This window comes from Dipodomys spectabilis, unplaced genomic scaffold (assembly GCF_019054845.1).
Source record: "Dipodomys spectabilis isolate Male_0828 unplaced genomic scaffold, ASM1905484v1 ptg000495l, whole genome shotgun sequence".
Classification (NCBI taxonomy): domain Eukaryota; kingdom Metazoa; phylum Chordata; class Mammalia; order Rodentia; family Heteromyidae; genus Dipodomys; species Dipodomys spectabilis.
The window spans coordinates 3,653-18,904 of NW_024871172.1; the positions used below are offsets into that span (position 1 = coordinate 3,653).

A 15,252-nucleotide genomic window follows, 5' to 3' on the forward strand; every position below is an offset into this window, starting at 1 on the left:
CCCCCTACACAGAAGCTCTGACCACTCACCACATACACACCCATTGGCCCATGATAACATTCCTTTTCCTACGTATTAAGTATTCAGGTCTCCCTTGCCAGGCTAGTCTTTGCTGCTCCCATGCTACTGTATTACCCTGCGAGACTTGTACAGACCTAGAGGTCCTGCACTTCTGTCTCATGTGGCCCTTGGAAGCTCAGTCCACACAACTACAACCTGAAGGGCTGAGTATGGTGGCACAGGGATGCACACACTGTGAGCCTGTGTGCCCTCTGTGTAGGGCATCATCTCAGACTGGAGCTAATAGCTCCCTCTTCACCCCATGGTATTAAGTCTATCTCGGGATGTGCCACCTTTTGATTTCTCCACAGAAATCAGCAAAGTCGATATTAGGGCTGCTCTCTGCAGTTTTGAATAGTGTTAGCTTTATTGTGGATTTGTTGTTTCAGAATGCAAACGAAGGAAGAAAACCAAACTATAGACTTAAGTTTAAAGCCGTTAGCTTCCAATGAAGTAACAGTGATTCCGGGGAAAAACACACGTGGGAAGGACTGAGCAAGAGCAGCACCAAACAGAGCAGAGCTTCTGCCTGAGTTCAAACCCTGTTGGCCCCCATAAGCTTCCGGTCACAAAGCACCAGACAGCTTCTGGTGGGGACAGACCATACATGTGCATCCAGTGTGGGAAATGCTTCAGTCGGAGTTCCCATCTCCTTCAGCATCAGCGAATCCATACTGGTGAGAAACCCTATGTATGCAACATTTGTGGGAAAGCATTCAGCCAGAGCTCAGTCCTCAGCAAGCACAGGAGAATCCACACGGGTGAGAAGCCCTATGAATGTAATGAGTGCGGAAAAGCCTTTAGAGTGAGCTCAGACCTTGCTCAGCACCACAAGATACACACAGGAGAGAAGCCCCATGAGTGTCTAGAGTGTCGCAAGGCTTTCACGCAGCTCTCACATCTCATCCAGCACCAGCGGATCCACACCGGGGAGAGGCCGTACGTGTGTCCCTTGTGTGGGAAAGCCTTCAACCACAGCACTGTGCTGCGGAGCCACCAGAGGGTACACACTGGGGAGAAGCCTCATGGGTGCAGTGAGTGTGGCAAGACCTTCAGTGTGAAGAGGACACTGCTGCAGCACCAGCGGGTCCCACACCGGAGAGAAGCCCTACACGTGCAGCAAGTGTGGCAAAGCCTTCAGTGACCGCTCTGTCCTCATCCAGCACCACAACGTGCACACTGGAGAGAAGCCTTATGAGTGCAGCGAGTGCGGCAAGACCTTCAGCCATCGGTCAACCCTGATGAACCATGAGCGTATCCACACCGAAGAGAAGCCCTATGCCTGCTATGAGTGCGGGAAGGCCTTTGTGCAGCACTCACATCTGATCCAACACCAGCGGGTACACACAGGGGAGAAACCCTATGTGTTGTGGGGAGTGCGGACACGCTTTCAGTGCTCGCCGGTCTCTGGTCCAGCATGAGAGAATTCATACAGGCGAGAAGCCGTTCCAGTGTACCGAGTGTGGCAAGTCCTTCAGCCTAAAGGCAACTCTGATCGTGCATCTGAGAACCCACACTGGTGAAAAGCCCTACGAGTGTAACAGCTGTGGCAAGGCCTTCAGCCAGTACTCAGTGCTCATCCAGCACCAGCGTATACACACAGGGGAGAAGCCCTATGAGTGTGGGGAGTGTGGGCGTGCCTTCAATCAGCACGGGCACCTGATCCAGCACCAGAAAGTACACAAGAAGCTGTGAGGTGACTGGCCTTCAGGGACCAAGCTGGAAAACGCACCAGGACACAGACAGCCTCCCAGGGAAGGAGGAGCTCCTGTGAACACTGCGGGACTCCCTTCACCTGTGACCATGTCACAGGCCAATCCTGTGCCTCCCCTGTGTAAAGACTAAAGAGGGTAGCCTTTGTCTTCTTTATCATCTTGAAGTTATATTGGTGAGTCATCCTAGGATTAAGATATTGATATAAAGATAGCCACAATACTTTTTTGGTTTGACAATAGTTTGACATGAGTAAGGAAGGGCTCTTATCCCAAAAAAACTTTCTTCCATTCCAAATAAAATGCTTTATTTTAGGTTGCTATATGCTTTTACTAAATATAACCATTCTACTTATTCTAGCATACTGGACTATTAAAACCCTGAAGTGTGTTGAATAGGATGTCACTGGATATGGTGAAAGGGCTGAAACTGAAGTATAACAAAATGCTTGTTTTGCATGAAAAAAAAGGAAAGTAAAGCTTTGTCACTGAGAACTTATGTAAAATTTAAAAAGCTTATCTGATGCTTCATAAAAATTCAACTGAAATTCAGCTAACAACTGGTGGCATAAATCCTGTAATCTTGACACTCCACAGGCTGATAGAGGATTGTACATTTATGGCCAGCCTGGGCTACATTAACTTCTGGTTAATAAACCTTAGTTGAACCATAGAATTCCACCCCTGGCCCACAAATGGCATGTCCTTTTCACATTACAAAAAAAAAGTAGCCAGGTGCCAGTAGCTTATGCCTGTAATCCTAGCTACTCAGGAGACTGAGATATGAGGATCATGGTTCAGAGCCAGCCCGAGCAGGAAACTCCATGAGACCCTTACCTCCAATAAACCACCAGAAAACCAGAAGTGGCACTGTGGCTCAGAAGCGGGTAGAGCGCTTGCCTTGAGCTGAAGAGTGTATGGAAAGCACTCAGGTTGAGTTCAAGCCCCGTGACTGAGCAAAAAAAAAAAAAATCCATCCCACTAGCTCTAAGATTTTAATTCATTCTAGCATTGCTAAAAACTCAGCCTAAGCCAGGTGCCAGTGGCTCACGCCTGTAATCCTAGCTGAGATCTAAGGATTGAGGCTCAAGGCCAGCCATGGGCAGAAAAATCCTAAAAGTCCTGAGACTTATCTCCAATTAACCAAGAGAAAACTGAAGTGCCACTGTGGCTCAAGTGGCAGATGACTTGCCTTGAGCCCACGATCCCAGGGACAGTGCCCAGGCAGAGTTCAAGCCCCACAACTGACAAAAAGTCTAAGCCTAAATTCTTACGAGATTCAAATTCAACTTCCAGCTGTAAGCATGGGAAAGTTTTTGAAGGTAATGCTAGGGACAGGAGGCAGGTAGGGGTTGCATTGACCAGGAAGCATTGTACTCATAACCTGACTTAGGGAATTATAGCTCCTATGTACAAGTATTTAATGGGGCGGGGGGGGGGGGGGGGGAGAGGGAACAAGTGGTATACTTCTCAGATACAGTGGTCAGCAAAAGCAGCTCAGGTAATGTCCACATCCTGAGTTCAAGCCCCAGGCCTGGCAAAGAAGTATTCTCTCCATATATTGTATTCTCTCCATATATTGGAGAAAGTATAGAATGCTTCATAATAGCAGGTGCTAAACTGTCAGTCTGGGGATACATCAGACACAAGTTAGTAGAGCTGAAACATCTCCTTAGAAAAAGCCTCCTCTGGGGCTGGGAAGGTGGCTCAGTGGTAGAACGCTTGCCTTGCACGTACATATGATGCCCTGGGTTTGATTCCTCAGCACCCCGTAAGCAAAAGGAAAAAAGCCAGAAGCGGTGCTGTGGCTCAAGCCTTGAGCTGAAGAGCTGAGGGACAGAGTTCAGGCCCCATGACTGGACCCCAAAAAAAGAAAAAGCCTCCTCTGTATGAATCCTACAAAAATTCTTGGTAATGTAATTTAATGTTACCAGATGCTTGTGTGCAAAGTAACAGCACAGCTGTTTAAAGAAAATCAAGTAAAATTACAGTATATGTATACAGAATTTTTTTTTTTTTTGTCGGTTGTGGGGCTTGAACTCTGGGCCTGAGTGCTGTCCCTCAGCTCTTCAGCTCAAGGCAAGGGCTCTACCACTTGGGCTATGGCACCACTTCCGGTTTTCTGGTGGTTTATTGGAGATGAGTCTCACAGACTTTCATGCCCAGGCTGACTTTGAGCTGATATCCTCAGATATCAGCCTCCAGAGTAGCTAGGATTACAGGCGTGAGTCACTGGTGCCCAGCTATATAGATTTTTAAGAAACACAGGCAACATTAGGTGTAATAGTCATGAGTTGAAAAGATTAGTCAGAAAAGGTATCTCTGAAGCCATGAACCTACAGCCTTGGATCCAAACAGCTTATTTTCACGTCTTGGGGATTGAACTCAGGGCCTGGCCTGGGCACTGTCTAAGCTGCTTTTGCTCAAGGCTAGCACTCTACCACTTGAGCCACAGTGCCACTGCTGGCTTGTTTATGTAGTACTGAGGAATCGAACCCAGGGCTTCACGCATACTAGGCAAGCACTCTACCACTAGGCCAGTCCCAGCCCAAATTTTAAATGCTTTTTTTTTTTTTCAGGTCCAAGACTAGGACTCAAACTCAGTACCTGCCAAGCAAAGTGCTTACCTAGCAGGTATAATGCTGAATTCGGTCTCCAGTACCACTAAATAAAAAACTGGGCATCCTGGGGCCTGCTTGTAATCCCAGAATTCCAAGGTCTTAGCCAGAATAGTTTTGAAAGCCAACCTGGGCTACTTGGCAAGAACTCAAATAAACAGCCAGGTGCTAGTGGCTCATGCCTGTAATCCTAGCTACTCAGGAGGCTGAGATCTGAAGATCACAGTTCAAAGCCAGCCCAGGCAGCAAAGACTGTGAGACTCTATCTCCAGTAAACCACCAGAAAACCTCAAGTGGTAGAATGCTTGCCTTGAGCTGAGGAACAGTGCCCAGGCCGAGTTCAAACACCATGACTGACCAAACAAAAAAAGACACCAACCCAAGTCCCAGCTCGTTATGCCATGGTTTTGAACCCGTCCTTGGGGAGCAAACCCCTAGTTTGCTCATCTCACTGGTAGTCCCTTCAACCTTTATTCTACCAAAAGGCTCCACAGCATGATCCCTAACCCTGAAACCACAGAAACATAAGTAAGCACAACATAATAACCAAAGACATGTTTTATTGATCCCTTCCGCTTCAGTTCTCTTTCTCCTGCACAGTCTTGGTTCCACGGAGCCGCCCAGTCCGACGGGCCGCGATGAGACCCACTTTACGTCCAGCAGGGGCATCTCTACGGATGGTGGAGGGTTTGCCGATGTGCTGGTGGTTACCACCTCCAAATGGATGCTCCACAGGCTAAAGGCAAAGGGAGATGATGGCATTAGTGTAAGGGTGACCCCACTTTGCTCTGGGAAGGCTATAATAGGATCAAGTGTGCCCTTTGGCTACAAATCGCCATTTAGTGGTTCTACTACAAATATTCCCCAGGAGGGGACAGCCATAAGGCACTTTAGCCCCAGGTACTCCACTCCCCATTTCTAGAATACTTACATTCATGGCCACACCCCGTACACGGGGCCAGCAGTTCCTCTTGGCCTTATACTTGTGGTAGGCACGGCCAGCCTTCAAGATAGGTTTGTCAATTCGGCCTCCCCCAGCCACTACACCTGTAGGAAAGATCACATACCTCGAGGATGTGCATCACAGGATACCAGTTAAAACCTCCACTGGCCCTCTACCAGTTCCCTACATCTCTGCAATGATCACTCTCAAAAGACTCTCACAACCACCAGATAGAAACCTTAGTAGACTCCATCCTAGGGAGTCTACACATACAGTGAACTAACACAGAAACCTCTTTCATCTCTCAAGTCAAACCACTCTCCATCAAGTTGAATACTTAATGAGACCAGCTGCCCAGGGATGCCAGAACATCCTCAACATCTGAGCACCCCCCTCCCCAACGTGACAAAGCCCACTGCAGACAGCCTTACTTATTTTGTGAACATAACCCTGGAATGAAAACACTGAACAGGACTCAACTTACTTTTTTTTCAGTCACAATTACCTGACATTATAATCTCTGAAACTATAAAGTTAACAAACTTGATCCAAGCACAGGAAATAGAAATTGTTTAGTAACTAAGTCTAGAGCAGAAACTTCAAACCAGCAGTGAAATATATATGCTGCCTACTCTAAGTCAATACAACTGATGCTGTCAAAAAAAAGTCATGCCAGGTAGTTCACGTCTGTAACCCTAGCTACTCAGGAGGCTGAGATCTGAGGATTGCCAATAAAAGCCAGCCTGGGCAGGTAAGTCTGAGACTCTTATCTCCAATTAACCACTCAGAAAACCGGAAGTGGCCTAGTGGCTCTAGTGGCAGGGCGCTAGCCTTGAGCTGAAGATCTGAGGGACAGCGCCCAGGCCCAGAGTTCAAGCCCCATGACACACCAAAAAAAGAAAAAAAGTAGTCATTCAAGTTCCAGAGTCTAGTACTTCTAGACTGCTAGTGTTCAGTGTGACCTGTCTGGCACTCACCAACAACAGCTCTGTTGGCAGAAGAGATGACCTTCTTGGAGCCGGATGGCAGCTTCACACGGGTCTTCTTGGTCTCGGGATTGTGTGAAATGACAGTTGCGTAATTCCCGGAGGCCCGAGCCAGCTTGCCCCGGTCCCCAGGCTTCTCTTCCAGACAGCACACAATAGTACCCTCAGGCATGGTGCCCACGGGAAGAACATTGCCAATGTTGAGCTGGGCTGAAACAGAAGTGGTACCGAGAAGTCAAAAGCAACGTGAAACATCCCAGGCAATCCCCAAAGCGGCGATGGCAGCGCCCAACGTCAAGCCCTCAGTCTCTTTCAAGGGTTTCTATATTGATTTCTCTCTCAGGCCCAGTCGACCCCACATGGATCGCCCACTTGAGGCCTCCGCCAGCAAAGGTTCCAGCGGAGCCGAAACCGACGACGCCAAGCCGGCGCCCCACCTCTCCGCAAGGCTCACCCTTCTTGCCACAGTACACGAACTGGCCCGTGTGGATGCCCTCGGCCGCTATGAACAGCTCCGTCCGTTTCTTGAACCGATAGGGGTCGCGGAAGACCACTTTGGCGAGGGGCGCCCCGCGGCCGGGGTCGTGGATGATGTCCTGGGGAAGGCAGCAGCGTGACGGCGCGGCCGTCGGGGGCCCCGTCCCCCGCCCGCCCGCCCGCCCGCCCGGCGGCCCCCGCACCTTCACGATGCCTTTGATGTAGCCGTGCCTCTCCGCGAAGTCCACGGCGCGCAGGCGTGCGGCGCCCTTGCGGTGCTTCACGTGCGCGCGGAACACGGAGCCTGCGCCCTTCCTCTGCCCGCGGATCACACGGCCCATAGCTGCGGGTGTGAAGGCGGCCCAGCGTCAGCGCCCCGTCAACCCCAGGGCCCGGGACCGGCCCCAGGGCCCGGCACCACCCCCCCGGGACGCCCCCGACTGCTGCCCGACACGCGCCCGCGCCTTCAGACGAGGCGCCTGGGGGGCAGGTCGGGACCCCGCTCCACAAGCGACAGCAGACAGTGGCAGAAGGCGGCGGATGGCGGCGGATGGACACAAGGCCAAAACGCCAAGCGGCCTCTTACCTGCTTCCGAGCGCGGCCGAAAGAGGAAAGGGCGAGCCGGCGAGCCGCCTTATCTTCCGGGGCGTGGTCAGAGGCGGCGGCGGCTTCCTGCCGCAGTGCACTCCGGGATGTGTAGTTGCCTGCGCCTCCCGCTGCCCGGGCTCCCGCGCAGGCGCACTAGGGAAGGTGCCGAGGTACCCGGCGCCAAGGGCGCGGTAGTGTGGACAGGCGGCGCGCCCTCGTGGCTGAGGAGTCCTCTTCTGGTTGCGGCTTCGTCCGGGACACGGGAGGAGAGCTACTCCAGCCTCGAGGGCCGGGCCGGGCAGGGCCGGGCCTGGGTGGAATGAGGGTCCCTCTGACCAGGGCGCGCCGGGGCGGCGGAAGCTGGACGGCGCCGCTTTGCGGAGCGGGAACGCGGGTCCACCGCCTGCCTTTCGGCCGCTCTCGCTCGCTGGGCCTTAGGCCGCTGCGGGGTCGGGAAGAGGCACCCAGGGGCCTGGAGGGAGGCGCCAGGGCGGGCCAGGGGAAGAGCCCGCCGCTTGCCCGGGGCGGGGGCCGCGCCCTGCCGCCGGCCACTGAGGGGTCTTCTCTGGTGCTGGTGTCGGCGGCGGCTTGAGCTCGGGCCCCGGCGCAGGCGCAGTTCCCGAGCCGCTTCGTGCTCGGCGCTGGCGCTCTGCCGCCTGAGCCACAGCGCCAGGCCGGGATTGGCGACAAAGGCCGCAGAAGGCGAGGAGCCCCCGACCGGAGATGAGGAGGCTCTAGGAAGGCTAGGGGCCGGGGAACGGCGGGCAGGACCGTTTTTCCGGAAGAGAATTGTAGACACCAGCCACTGTGGGCTCCCGGAGTGGCTGAATGAGGCCAGCCCCGGCAGACTCCACGAGAAACTCGGGCCGCCCCTCCTCCGTTCTGTGTGCGCACTGCAGTTATCGGGCACGGACCTCAAGCTCTTCAATTTTTTTGCTCAAGGCTGGTGCTCAGTTACTTGAACCATACTTCTGGCTTTTTGCTGGTTAACTGGAGGTGAGTCTCTTCGACTCGTCTGCTGAGTCCAGCTTCGAACCAAGAACTTCTAATCTCAGCTTCCTTAGTATCTATAATTACACACTGGCACGCCACTGTTCCTTAGTCTAGAAGTGGCTCAGCCCTCCTGGCTAATGGTGTGACATGAAGCAGGGGCTCCACAGGCATGGTTCACCTGATGGAGGCGGCCAGTTGTGTGGGGGCATTCCTCTCTAGCCATGGAGCTCTTGGGCACTCTCTGGATGTCCCAGAGACCCTCTAGTGCCAGTACTTGCTAGGCAAGCACACTACCACTTAACTCACTCCTCTTGCTTTATTGCTTTATTTTCTTTTTTTTTTTTTTGCTAGTCATAGTACCTGAACTCTGGGCCTGGGCGCTGTCCCTCAGCTCTTCAGCTCAAGGCTAGCGCTTTACCACTTGAGCCACAGCACCACTTCCAGCTTTTTCTGCTTATGTGGTGCTGAGGAATCGAACCCAGGGCCTCATGCATACAAGGCAAGCGCTCTACCACTGAGCCACCTTCCCAGCCCCTAGCTTTTTTGCTTTATTTTCAAACAAGATCTTTTCTATTTTGCCAAGGCCCTCATGTACTGTGATCTCCCTGATTATGCTTTGTGCACACCTGGGATTACAGATGAACATTTCTGCATCCTTCTTTTATTTTTTGGTTGAGACGGGGCTTTAGGTACATTTTGCTGGAGCTGGTCTCCAACTGTGTTCCGCCTCGCACAACGCTACGATTTACAGGCATGAGCCATCACACCTAGCTTAAAATTGTTTTTTTATAAAGTCTTCAGCCGGGCGCAGGTGGCTCACGTCTGTAATCCTAGCTACTCAGGCTGAGATCTGAGGATCACACAGTTCAAAGCCAGCCTAGGCAAGAAAGTCCATGACACTCATCTCCAGTAACCTACCAGAAAAACGGAAGTGGTGCTGTGGCTTAAGTGGTTGAGTGCTCACCTTGAGCTGAAGAGCTGAGCGACAGTGCCCAGGCCCAAAGTTCAAGCCCCCCACAACTGACAAAAAAAAAAAGCTTCAACTCTCATTCCTGTAGGGGAAGTAGGATGTTTCTCTCTTCTCCATTCCTCCTTACTTTATCCTGTTAATCTAAAGTAACTTTAAAAATGTTCTTAAAGTGATTCTTTTTTAGTACTAAGTTTTTTTAATTGGGAAAATAACGTACAGAGGGTTACAATTACATGAGCAAGGTAATGAGTACATTTCTTATCTAGCATTGTTGCCTCCTCCTTTGTTTCCCCTTCCCATTCCTACCCTCCCACCATTAAAGTGATTCTTGTGGCATACACATATTTTAGTGCCAGTAATCATGGACCTCTGTCTTGCTTGCCTTGGCTTCTGTTCCCCAACAGCTGTAGCTGCTGGAGCTAAAACTGGACCTCCATCTCTCACCCTGTACAAAAATCAACTCTAAATGGATCAAAGAGCTTAAAGACCTGAAACTTCATTATTATCTTCTTTTGTTATTAGCTTACATTATATAAGGGAAGATTTCGTGTTACATTTTCACATATTTACAATACATTCTGATCAATCTTACACCCTAACCCTCTATCACTCTTCCCTTAATCCCTTACCAAAAGAACTTCCACAGATTTCATCGCTGTTTTCATAGTTGCAAACTATCTACTTCAACCATATTGCTCCTCTTTCATCTATCTTGTTAGCCAAACCCTCCCACTAATACAAGCCACACATAGAATGTTTCTCTTTCCCCATCTGCCTATTGATCAACAGCTTGTACTGAGATTCTTTGTGCTGTTTTCATATATATTTGCATTTCAAAATTACTTTTTCCCTTCCCCATTCCTCTTCTCCTAAGTAATGCCTTAGATTCATGTTCTATATATAATTATATTGGTAGGTGACTTTCTGGAATATTAATTTTCTTCCCTCTGGAATATATGCCCAGTAGTAGTATTGTGAGATCATAAGGAAGATCTATTTTTTATCTTTTTGGTGGTGGTGGTCGTCGTGGGGCCTGAACTCTGGGCCTGGGTGCTGTCCCTCAGCTCAAGGCTAGCACTCTACCACTTGAGCCACAGTGCCACTTCCAGCTTTTTCTAAAAGCTTATGTAGTGCTGAGGAATTGAACTCAGGGCCTCATGCATGCGAGGCAAGCACTCTACCACTGAGCCACCTTCCCAGCCCCAGGGAGATCTATTTTTAATCATTTTTTTTTGTTTGTTTTTGTCAGTCGTGGGGCTTTAATTCGGCCTGGGCGCTGTCCCTCAGCTCTTCAGCTCAAGGCTAGCACTCTACCACAAGAGCCACAGCGCCACTTCCAGTTTTCTGGTGATTAATTGGAGATAAGAGTCTTAGGACTTTCCTGGCTGGCTTCAAACCTCAATCCTCAGATCCCAGCCTCCTGAGTAGCTATAGGCATGAAGCATGCAAGAAGCTTTCATAGCTGCAGCACATGCCTTCTAGATTTTGTTCATGCTCACCCACTTTTCTTGGAAAGTTCCTTCCTCCAACCTCCTATACTAACTCACTGAAATCTATTAGCAATTAGGAAAAACATGCCAAATAAAATTTATTTCAAAACTATTAAAACAAAATCACACGCTTACAATCCAGACCCTCAATAGAAGCCTGCTACATAGGAGGTGGGACTTCACACCAGCTGGAATGCCTGACACGTGAGGGCTCAGTCCTGCAGTCTGCGCTCACACTTCTTTTCCAGCTCTACCACTTCTTTCAAGACCAGGGCCACACTATACCGAAGTTCCTGGAACTTAGCTGTGGGGACCTCCAAGCGGTAGGCAGATCCATCTGAGAGGTTCAGCTGCATCAGCACACTTGGCTGTAGGGAACGGGCCAGGGCACTGGTGGAGATTGCCACATCCACCCGCCATCGGAGACTGGAGATGTGGGGTAGCCAGGCCCCTGGCTGCTGGGCCACACAGTCCAGCAGGGGCCGCTGTCCCCCAAATACTACGCCGGCCAAGTCTCCAACCAGGTCTGAGGGAATGCCAAGCTCCTGGAGCTGGTCTTTGAAGATGTCTACCTTCAGGCTACTGGGGGGCAAACGGAGGGCCTGCTGGAGGAGTGTGTATGTACCTCCAAGTAGGAGACCCAGCTGTTCCTCCGGGAAGGTGGCACTGGCACTGAGGTGCTGTACGGCTTCTCGGCAGTCCTCCCCTTGCAGGCTGCAAACTACAAGCTTCAGCAGCTTTTTGAATGTGCTTCTGTCCAGACTTTCCAGGACCCTGGTCATTGCTGCCACTTCTGGAGGCAGCTGGGGCCCCAAGAAACTGGCCTGGCCAATGTGACTGTCTGCTGGGTGATGCAGGTATGGAGCTGTAGCCCCCAAGCCGGACATCCTGCTTCCTCTTCCTTGATCAGCCCAAGTGGAGCCGCCGCCTGGAGCAGGTAAAAGAAGACAATGATTCACATCCCCAGGTGTCAAAGACCAGGAAAAAAGACTCCTAGGATCCTCACCCTCAGAATGCGGACTGAGAACTACCAAGTAAGTGTGAAGAATGCCAGGGAGGCGGCCAGATGAATCCCAGTGCCAGGGAGGTCTCCCAGAGGAAGTGACCTCTGAGGTGAGCGGAGAGGAGAACCAAGGAGCAGGAAAGCCCTCGAGCGTCCTCGAAGTCAGTCACAGGGCAGCTGAGGCCCCGTCACCACTCACGCCAGAATCCTCCCAATGGGCTGCCAGCGCGAAGGATCCTCACCTCAGACAGGGCGCCGCGGCTGGGGCTGCGCGGGCTGCGGACCTGCGTCCTCGCGGCCCCTTCCCGGCAGGGTGGCCCCGCTGGCTCTCCCCCGCAGGGCCCCGGCCCCGACTCCGCGCGGAAGGGGCCGCGCTCGGCGCCCAGCCTCGGACAGACCGCCGCCCCGCGCCGCCGCGCCGCCGCCCCGCCGCCCCGCCGCCCGGCCCGCCGCCCGGCCCCGCGCCGCCGCCCCGCCGCCCGGCCCCGCGCCGCCGCCCCGCCGCCCGGCCCGCCGCCCCGCCGCCCGGCCCCGCGCCGCCGCCCCGCTGCCCGGCCCCGCCCCGCCGCCCGGCCCCCCGCCCCGCCGCCCGGCCCCGCGCCGCCGCCCCGCCGCCCGGCCCGCCGCCCGGCCGCCCTGCCCCGCCCGCGCCGCCGCCCGGCCCCGGCCCGCCGCCCGGCCCCGGCCCGCCGCCCCGCCCCCCGCCCCGCCGCCCGGCCCGCCGCCCCGCCGCCCGGCCCCGCGCCGCCGCCCCGCCGCCCGGCCCCGCGCCGCCGCCCCGCCGCCCGGCCCCCCGCCCCGCCCCCCCGCCCCGCCGCCGCGCCGCCCCGCCGCCCGGCCCCCCGCCCCGCCGCCCCCCGCCGCGCCGCCGCCCGGCCCCCCGCCCCGCCGCCCCCCGCCGCGCCGCCGCCCGGCCCCCCGCCCCGCCGCCCCCCGCCGCGCCGCCGCCCGGCCCCCCGCCCCGCCGCCCCCCGCCGCGCCGCCGCCCGGCCCCCCGCCCCGCCGCCCCCCGCCGCGCCGCCGCCCGGCCCCCCGCCCCGCCGCCCCCCGCCGCGCCGCCGCCCGGCCCCCCGCCCCGCCGCCCCCCGCCGCGCCGCCGCCCGGCCCCCCGCCCCGCCGCCCCCCGCCCCGCCGCCCCCCGCCGCGCCGCCGCCCGGCCCCCCGCCCCGCCGCCCCCCGCCGCGCCGCCGCCCGGCCCCCCGCCCCGCCGCCCCCCGCCGCGCCGCCGCCCGGCCCCCCGCCCCGCCGCCCGGCCCCCCGCCCCGCCGCCGCGCCGCCCCGCCGCCCCCCGCCCCGCCGCCGCGCCGCCCCGCCGCCCGGCCCCCCGCCCCGCCGCCGCGCCGCCGCCCGGCCCCCCGCCCCGCCGCCCCCCGCCGCGCCGCCCGGCCCCGCGCCGCCGCCCGGCCGCCCGGCCGCCCGGCCCCCCGCCCCGCCGCCCCCCGCCGCGCCGCCCGGCCCCGCGCCGCCGCCCGGCCGCCCGGCCGCCCGGCCCCCCGCCCCGCCGCCCCCCCGCCGCGCCGCCCGGCCCCGCGCCGCCGCCCGGCCGCCCGGCCGCCCGGCCCCCCGCCCCGCCGCCCCCCGCCGCGCCGCCGCCCCGCCGCCCGGCCCCCCGCCCCGCCGCCGCGCCGCCCCGCCGCCCGGCCCCCCCGCCCCGCCGCCGCGCCGCCCCGCCGCCCGCCCCGCCGCCCGGCCGCCCCGCCGCCCGGCCCCCCGCCCCGCCGCCCCCCGCCCCGCCGCCCCGCCGCCCGGCCCCCCGCCCCGCCGCCCCCCGCCCCGCCGCCCCGCCGCCCGGCCCCGCGCCGCCGCCCCGCCGCCCGGCCCCCCGCCCCGCCGCCCGGCCGCCCTGTCCCCCGCCCGGTCCCCCGCCCGGCCCCCCGCCCCGCCGCCCGCCCCGCCGCCCGCCCCGCCGCCGCGCCGCCCGGCCCCCCGCCCCGCCGCCCGGCCCCGCCGCCCCGCCGCCGCGCCGCCCGCCCCGCCGCCCGGCCCCCCGCCCCGCCGCCCCCCGCCCCGCCGCGCCGCCCCCCGCCCCGCCGCCCGGCCCCCCGCCCCGCCGCCCCCCGCCCCGCCGCCGCGCCGCCCCGCCGCCCCGCCGCCCCGCCGCTCCGCCGCCGCGCCGCGCACCTGGGGCGAGAGGGCCTCAGAGAAGCGGGGCCGGCCCCCGGAAGCGCACGGAGACGCGACCGGGCCCGCTCTAGGATTCCGGGAGGCGGGGCCGGAAGCGGGGCCGGCCCCCGGAAGTGCGCGAGACGCGCCCGCCCCGCTCTAGGAGTCCGGGAGGCTGTCCTGTAGGGTCCGGGCGGGGCCAGAAGTGGGTCCCCTTACCGGGCCCCGGGCCCCGGCGCAGCGCCCCGCCACGCCGCCTACGACGCCAGGCCTCGAGCTGTGAGCTTCCGGGTCGCCATCTCTGGAGCGCGAGCCACACCCTGCCAGAGGCACTCATCTCCCAGGACTGCCCTAGGAAAGCAGCGCCGCAGCTCGGTGCCTGAGCCCCGCACGCAGAGTCTGAGTCAGCCGGCGTGCCCAGGGTCTCGGGCCGGCCTCGGGCAGCTGCCCTCGCGCCCCCTGGGCTGGCCCCTCCAATCTCTGCCTGCTCGTGGTGCTCCCGTTGGGCCTCTGTAAACCACCAGTCACTGGCTTAGGGCCAGTCTTACTCTGGTCTGACACAATGGAACCCAGAGCGAAGAATGCGCCTAACAGCTGAACTTATAATAGCCAAAGCACTACAACACAAATGCCCATCAACAGAGGACCAGATCAACAAGAAACAGAATAGACCATTGTTCCCTAAAATGCAATGCTAAGAAACCAACTGGGCACTGATATCTCACACCTGTAATCCAGCTACTCAGGAGGCTGAGATTCTGAGGATCAAGGCCCAAAGCCAGCCTGGGCAGAAAAGCTCATGAGACTCTTCTATCCAGTTAACCAGCAAAAAGCCAGAAGTGGAGGTTTGGCTCAATTGGTAGAGCGCTGTCTTTGAGAAACAAAAAAAAAGGCAGGGAGGGGAATCCTGAGTTTGAGCCCAGATACCAATGCATGCAGGTGTGTACACACGCACACACCCACACAGAGGCTTTTCCTGTGTTCTAATTTCACCAGGCTAATGTTCTGTCACGTTGAGCCACAGCTTCACGTGCAGCCTTTTGAGGGTCAATTAAGAGTCTTGTGGACTTTTCTGCCTGGGCTTGCTTTGAACCACAATCCTCAGATCTCAGACTCCTGAGTAGCTAGAATTACAGGTATGAGCCACTGGCACCTAGATTTTCCTACAATTTTTATTTCCATGACATTGTCCCTTTTTGTTGAGGGGGGGTGTACAGTGTACGTAGGGGCTTGAACTCAGGGACTGGGCACTGTCTCTTACCTTTTTCACTCAAGTCTAAAATTCTAGCACTTCAGCCATACCACCAC

At 57.5% G+C, this 15,252-nt stretch overlaps 3 protein-coding genes across 6 annotated transcripts in view; 1 reads left to right on the top strand and 2 right to left on the bottom strand.

Annotated features, from left to right (window-relative positions):
• Positions 1-15,252, top strand: part of LOC122098910 (zinc finger protein 250-like) — a 23,752-nt gene continuing 8,500 nt past the window's right edge. Inside the window, 4 exon segments of the mRNA XM_042669437.1 lie at positions 1-525; positions 527-1,150; positions 1,152-1,427; positions 1,429-1,758. Coding sequence (XP_042525371.1) covers positions 451-525; positions 527-1,150; positions 1,152-1,427; positions 1,429-1,755 — 1,302 coding nt within the window. The 5' untranslated portion in view covers positions 1-450 and the 3' untranslated portion in view covers positions 1,756-1,758.
• Rpl8 (ribosomal protein L8) lies at positions 4,931-7,472 on the bottom strand. Of its 2 annotated transcripts, none has more exons than XM_042669439.1 (6): positions 7,383-7,472; positions 7,000-7,139; positions 6,774-6,915; positions 6,311-6,529; positions 5,322-5,437; positions 4,931-5,126 (listed from the first exon to the last, which is right to left on the bottom strand). In XM_042669439.1, the coding sequence occupies exons 2-6, from the start codon at positions 7,135-7,137 to the stop codon at positions 4,968-4,970; spliced, it is 774 nt and encodes a 257-aa protein (XP_042525373.1). In that variant the 5' UTR covers positions 7,138-7,139; positions 7,383-7,472; the 3' UTR covers positions 4,931-4,967. The 2 variants fall into 2 exon arrangements, with proteins under 2 accessions (XP_042525373.1, XP_042525372.1); XM_042669438.1 differs by having other exon boundaries at positions 7,000-7,147; positions 7,383-7,456.
• Commd5 (COMM domain containing 5) lies at positions 10,912-14,044 on the bottom strand. Of its 3 annotated transcripts, none has more exons than XM_042669441.1 (2): positions 13,963-14,044; positions 10,912-11,766 (listed from the first exon to the last, which is right to left on the bottom strand). In XM_042669441.1, exon 2 carries the CDS (start codon positions 11,723-11,725, stop codon positions 11,051-11,053), a length of 675 nt encoding a protein of 224 aa, XP_042525375.1. In that variant the 5' UTR covers positions 11,726-11,766; positions 13,963-14,044; the 3' UTR covers positions 10,912-11,050. The 3 variants fall into 3 exon arrangements, with proteins under 3 accessions (XP_042525375.1, XP_042525377.1, XP_042525376.1); XM_042669443.1 differs by lacking the exon at positions 13,963-14,044 and adding an exon at positions 12,084-12,100; XM_042669442.1 differs by lacking the exon at positions 13,963-14,044 and adding an exon at positions 11,845-12,038.